Genomic DNA, 6,694 nt, shown 5'->3' with positions numbered 1-6,694 from the left:
GCTTCAGCCGCAGACGCTACATTCGGAAGGGAAATCACAATTTTAGCGGCTTCCACGATTTTAACTCAAATAAAGAAAGTTGCATTATTCCTGTCCGCATTTATGAGAATAAGATAATCATCAACAAATATCATAAAGAATCATTATTTTCCTCTTCTCACATGATTTAAATATTGTTCAGCCCTAGCATAAAGAATCATTTTCCTCTTATCGACAGCATTTGTAAACAGTAACGGCTGAACCATCACACTAATACGCAATGGGTTCAATATTATGATCGTTCCATCGGATGTTGCTAATACAAGTTCATTCAAACATCAGATAGTGCTGCTGTCAGGTGATCCCAGGAAGAAAAAAATGAGTCAAGCGCAACTGGTTACGTCATGACATCCTTCATCATATTCATGGAGCCGAAAAAAACCATGCTCATCAAGGCTGGATCATACTACAACCATCGTGTCAAGTTATTTGCTTGAAGTTGCATCAAGGAAATCCAAGAGCCTCGCCAGAAGCGAAGCAAAGATTAGGGAATATATACAAATATAAAAATAAACTCTTCTCTGCTCTGCTCGCAGTTGCAGCATTTTATGGAGCACAAATGCCAAACTAAGCCAGTGGGTTACACATTAAGGTATGCATGTTCCCTGGCCTACGACAATGGTGCCGGCGCCAGCTTCTTGGGTGGTGGATTTCCTCCGGCGAGCAGCACATAGGCATAGAAACAAGCCATTGCAGTGCTGTACCAATTTGAAGGGAAGAACAGGGTAACAATACATTCAGATTCAGGTCTTCATTTTTACGGGGAAAAAAGGAAAAACTGAAGAGGGCTGTGATCAACAGTAAGATACCTTAGAGAAGCGTAGAAGCCCCAAGGAAGGATTCTATTTGTCTGCAGTAAGAAATAAAAATTAACACAGTGTTACCAAAGGAATGCTCCGTAAGAACAGGAACACCACAATAGTTTATTAGTTACCAGTAAGTACGCATGAGAATACTTCCATGCAAGGACACCAGAAATTGCTGCAACAAAACAAATTGAACAGGTCAATAAGCAAGCATATATACAGGGACTGAATGGTGGTTACATTTTAATAAAGTATATGGAATGTTCCTCATCTCACCTGCTTGGCCCAATATAAATAGGAAGCTTGATCTTCCACTCCTCCAAAACTTTAAACTAAGGATACCAAGAAATAGTGTAGCAAGCCCAGGTGCAACACCCAGGACAAGACTTACGGTGCTCCTAGAGAAAAAGTATCCTAGAAGCCCCATAGAGAACAGAAGACCACCTGCACTAGCAAATGATACTTATTAGTTATGCAGAGCTGATGCTTCCAGTGCTACTATTCGACAGGGTAGCATTCAATCCTGATGAAACAGTTACTGAAATAAGGCACATGTTTGAAGTATGATCGCAAAAAAAAATAGTCGTGACACTCCGGTTTTCGAATGGTTTGGGATTATTTATCATAAATATATGGCAGGGAAAATCTTATCTGACAAACTCTAAGAGTTTTGTTATCTAAGGAAAACTGTAGGATTTCTGAAACTTGCAGGATCAATCAACACTAACAGTGATTTTGGGTAATTATGCAATGAGAAGCTCATCTTTACTTCAAAACAGGAACAGCATTATAGCTCCATTTGTGTCAACAAGATGAAGAAAACAAACACACATTTTACAAGATACTAGTAATAATTCTCCTACACAAGAGACAAGTGTGTGCAAAATCATGTCCATCTGGAAACTTGTGTGGCAGGGTTTTACATTCATGAAAGCATATACTTATAATCAATTACGACAAGATTTTGCATTTGTGTTTCAACGATGACTTACCAAAAGGAATTCCAAAGCAAAAATCATGGATCTTAGCACTCCTCTTTTGCGGAGTAACATCTTCAACTGCTGCTACAAGTTCACCTGCTTGATTTGATATCAAGTTCAACTCTTGAGCCTCAGTGTTCTCATTTGCACATTTTGTTGCAATTTTGGCACCAAAACCAAATGCCTTCCCACCCACTCCAGTGGCAGATATTGAAAGCTGAGGCAACAAAATATATTAAAAGGTAAACTGGTAAAGTCAACCGCATCAGAGCTTTACATTAGTTTTTCAAGAACGGATCTTCTGGTAACTATAACTAAGTTAATCTTGTGGAAGAGCCATGGGTTAGTGCCCCAGTTTTAACATTAATACTATACCATGTGCATTTCCCGGAAAATAATAGTTCCAAAATGCATCTAATGGCATGTGCCCAAAAAAATATGCATTTACTTCCAATTGTAAGCTGTGATCTACATTATTCATCTTATAAGTTAGAAATCGAACATTCAAACCAGCTTTTGTTTTCATCTCAAGGTCCTCCATTCAATATTGAAATACTTGACTCCTCTAAGTGCATCTCCACTCGTCCTCCCCAAAGGGCTAAAAGAGCCAAAATAGGGGCGCCGGAGAGAGAAAACGCCCCAGCCACGTCCCCCATAAACAACTTTTGCGCCGGCAAATGTCTTTATCCGGTGCCCCCAGGCCAATCACAGCCTATAGGGAGGCAATCGGGGGCGCCGGCTAACACCACACCCAATGAAAATATGCCACGCGTCCTACGGGACCACAAAAAATGCCAAAATGGGGGCTGTGACTGGGTTCATACTCCCCCCTATAATAAAAAAATTGTCGGCGCCCCCCTATACGAGCAAGCGCCGGATCTCTTATGGGGGGTTTCGAGTGGAGATGCTCTAAACCATTTGCCAATAGGTTCGAATCTTCATGGACCGACCCGACTAAGAACTGTTACAGTTTTTACCTACAGAAGCATGAATCCCAATGTTAATGTGTCCCAAATTTTCATGAGCAGATTCAGTAACTAAAAGTGCATAACAATTTTCTCCATTCTTCCCTATCTAATTTTCCTATAACAGCATGCACGACAGTGCCAAATGTAAATTATCCAGGCACATGCAAAGAAAAAACTTTCCCTCAGTCCCCCCCCCCCCCCCCCAAACCCCACCCCTATTAACATTGGCTAGTGCATTGAGATATGGTATGCGACAAGTGAATATTTGAAACAAGAAATGAATTCGAATTTTCGGATAACGGATCCTTCTAATCCAGTCTATCTAATGTCTTTTTCAGGAGCCAGAGGAAATGCATCTCAGGTACACCAATTAGTAGGTATGAGAGGATTAATGGCGGACCCTCAAGGACAAATGATTGATTTACCTATTCAAAGCAATTTACGCGAGGGACTTTCTTTGACAGAATATATAATTTCCTGCTATGGAGCTCGCAAAGGGGGCAGTGTTATTTCGTAGGTGCCTCGGACAGGCTGTATATAAACTCTAAGGAAAATCACATAAAAATGGCAACAATTCAGCAACAAAATGTTCTAGCAGTCAATGATCGAGAACTCGTAAAATAACAATAACACGTTCTTCAACATTATTCAAGCGTGATACAAACACACTAGTTGGGTCGGGGTAATACCTTAGTTGAACTAGCGAGAGAGTGATGCGGTAACCGGCATGAGGTGGGGACTCTGAAGGCTCCATATCGCCGCGCAACTGCAGCCGCTCCGTGGAGCTGCGTAGACGCTACCGCCATGCGAGATTGAGACAGTGAAGCAGGATTCTTTATCATTTGTCCCGAAGATGGTGCACCTTTGATTGCCCGAGCTGCTGCACCACTGTTCGAAATGACCTGAAATTGATGTGCTAACCAATGAATGTTGGAAGTTTTCTACAAAATGAAATCACTTAACCCTGAAACCTGAGATGACAATTTCGTTTGTAATAATTCTGGATGAACTTTGCTTTTTGTTTTCTGAACCTTGTTCTGTGGTTTCATTATTGATGGAACCGGGGATGGCCTCCCTTGTTTATCTAAAAAAAAAAAAAACTGAGATGGCCACCCTGCACCCTGGTTCTTTTCCACGGCCATATTTTCTGTATCTATGTCCAATAATTAGTTTCTTATCTAGGGTTTCATCGAGGGATTCGGCCAATCAAAATAGAAGGCGAATCTTTTTAAGACAATAGAGCGAGAAGAAAATAGATGCGGGGAGCGCAGCTGACCTTGCCGCCGCTGTCGCCTTGGCTGCCGGACTTCCACCGGGGTGGAGGGCGTCGGGGTAGCAATTAGCAAGAGATTGGGGGAACTGGAGAGATCCCAGGATCTGTTCGCGGCGGGGCGGGTCAGGTCAGGCCAGGTGCAATGCAATTGGGGGCAGACCCGTAAATTAGCCTGGGGCGTATGGTTATTCTGGATCCGGTTAGTATTTCACAGTTGTCCATCTATCCGCCAAAATAAATGGACGAGAGAATTTCTTATTTGGCCCTGGTTGAAGTTTGCCTTCTTTTTTGGCTCTGATAATTTTTTTCTTTTTTACATAACCTATAAAGTTTGTTTGGTTTCTTATTTGGCCCTCTAGTATAATTTAAGCACTAAAATAACCATTATGCCTCTGCTGCAATATGCTGGCAAATTTTTGAGTTTCATAAAAATCTCAAATTTATTCCAAAAATACATGTACATGCTGGGGATGCACGTGCAATGTGCAATGTTTCGGGCACAAACTCGTTTTATTTTGGACTGTGAACAAAACAAAAATCTGACATTATATATGCGTATAGTGTACGTATAGTCTATCAGAAATTTTTCTTTTTTGTATCTTCCAAAATACAATGTATTTTGGGCTGAAATTTCTGGCGTGCCTGCGGATTGTCTCTATGTTTGTGCCAATTCAATATCAATTATTTTGGAGTTGTGGAAATACAATTTTTTTTGGAGTAATTTCCGGAATAAATTGCAGCAGAGGCAAAATGGTGCGGTGGTGCTAGCCACAATGGGGGTCATTTTTTTAATAACAAACTAGTATATCACAGCTTTTTAGTGCAATTTTATCCCATATTGCAGCAGCGGCAAAATGGTCATCTTAGTGCTTAAATTAACTACAGGGCCAAATAAGGAACCAATCAAACTTTGTGGGTTATCAAATGAAGAAAAAATTTACCAGGGCCAAAAAAGGAAGGCAAACTTCAGACAGGGTAAATAAAGAATTCTCTCTAAATGTACATCTAAGCTCCAGCTTTGTGCTATTTTTAAGTAATAAATAAATAAATCTGACAAAAAAAGGAAAACAAGCAACGTTACTAAATGTAAATTAATGTCACTAGATTTGTCTTGCGATGTAGCTTCATAATCTATCAATCAATTTGATGTCATATACTCTCTCCTAGTCTCTTTGCTATAATGTAGTGTGTATTGGTTTGTGTGAAAGTTAAACTTTATAAAATTTAATCAAATTTATCGAAAATATTATCGATATCTACAATACTAAATATATACCATATTAAAACATATTTCATGATGAATCAAATGATACTAATTTGATACTCTAGATGTTAAGATTTTTTTGTACAAACATGGTCAAAGTTCAAACTTTTTGACTTAAAAAAAATACAGGCACTATATTTTGGCACAGATGGAGTATACGAGTTAGTACTCATTTCTCTTTTTTTTATTAGGATTTTATTATTATTTTTCCTTATCTTTGACATGTGTGTAGATTTTATGGAAAATTATGGATAAAGCAAGGCAAGAGGAGCCAAGAGGATGCAGTATGGAGAAACTACAGGCACCAAACTTAACCATATGAGGTGTGGAAAATATAGCACCCTACCTTTTAAATAAAGGCAGGATACCTGTGTATAGTGCTATTTCCGGGATCAATGATAGCACACACATTTCAAATGAAGTAATCATAGCAATAGTATCAAATTTATTACAACGTAGATCCTCAGGAGATAAAAATAATATCTTACAAATTGCATAGTCAAATAGACTAGCTCAAATATAAATGTTCGAAGCAAACACAACGGAAAAATAACTTCAATGAGCCTCCATTGTCTTCATGCGCCACAGGCAGACATGTTGGGATGTAGACTCGAGATCCTACCTAGTAATCCTCCTCAGACGAACCAGCACGTTTGAATATGCAGCCCCACGAATGGAGGTCAGTACAATGATTTACTGGCAAATGACACTTATATGGTGGCTGTGTTGGGCATAACTATCTACATGATATTTGGCAAGTGGAGTTTAGGCAAATTTGCATAAAATCAATTTTATCCTATACTTTATTTAAAACAAAACATTTTACAAAACTCATAATGATGTCATAAACAGTAGCATGGTTACATCTCTCATGTACTATTCGACAGTTGCTACTCAAGTTTTAACTTATTCAGAAAAAGGTGATGAGATTCTTCCGTACATTCCCTGCCTAGAAGCTCAAATTGTCCATAACCGGGGACACGGCTAAGGTCTTAGGTTTAACTCTCGAGAGGTTGTGCACTTTCACCTTACGACCCACCCTTCCCAAGAGAAGAATGAGACAAGATCTTTCAGAAGGAGGCTTCAACCATAACCAGCTAGACCCGTTCCCGTTTGGTTGCATGCCACGTCATCATGTCTAGCAACAAGTTTGACCTCACAACTTACTTAATCCCGGCAGAGCCCATAATACCATAAGGCTGCACTGGAAGCTAACTAGAACATGGACAACATATTAATCTCTTTAATCCTGAGTGGCCATCCACAAGTGCACCCTCAGGCGATGACAACCACAATGTGGCCCTGAGTAGCCACTCTACATTTGCGCACTCTCAGGGGTTCATCACTTTAGTCCCTAGGGCGCG

The 6,694-nt window shown here is 39.9% G+C and overlaps 1 protein-coding gene across 1 annotated transcript; it reads right to left on the bottom strand.

Annotated features, from left to right (window-relative positions):
• Nucleotides 1-350: 350 nt before the first annotated feature.
• On the bottom strand, nt 351-4,238 carry LOC124677844 (protein FATTY ACID EXPORT 1, chloroplastic-like). Its single transcript, XM_047213795.1, has 7 exons — nt 4,070-4,238; nt 3,483-3,695; nt 1,838-2,042; nt 1,122-1,289; nt 974-1,020; nt 849-889; nt 351-737 (listed from the first exon to the last, which is right to left on the bottom strand). Exons 2-7 carry the CDS (start codon nt 3,633-3,635, stop codon nt 650-652), a joined length of 702 nt encoding a protein of 233 aa, XP_047069751.1. The 5' UTR covers nt 3,636-3,695; nt 4,070-4,238; the 3' UTR covers nt 351-649.
• Between the last annotated feature and the right edge of the window lie 2,456 nt (nt 4,239-6,694).

The sequence above is a fragment of the Lolium rigidum genome, chromosome 7, assembly GCF_022539505.1.
Source record: "Lolium rigidum isolate FL_2022 chromosome 7, APGP_CSIRO_Lrig_0.1, whole genome shotgun sequence".
NCBI classification, from domain to species: Eukaryota; Viridiplantae; Streptophyta; class Magnoliopsida; order Poales; family Poaceae; genus Lolium; species Lolium rigidum.
The sequence above is the reverse complement of the archived record's forward strand: the minus strand, read 5'-3'. Positions and strand labels throughout refer to the sequence as shown.

Coding starts and splice junctions, on each gene's coding strand:
- LOC124677844 (XM_047213795.1), bottom strand. CDS start 3,635: ATGATAAAGAATCCTGCTTCACTGTCTCAATCTCGCATGGCGGTAGCG. Junction 1,021..1,121: donor ATTTATATTGGGCCAAGCAG/GTGAGATGAGGA, acceptor GTTTTGTTGCAG/CAATTTCTGGTGTCCTTGCA. Junction 738..848: donor GGCTTCTACGCTTCTCTAAG/GTATCTTACTGT, acceptor AAATTGGTACAG/CACTGCAATGGCTTGTTTCT.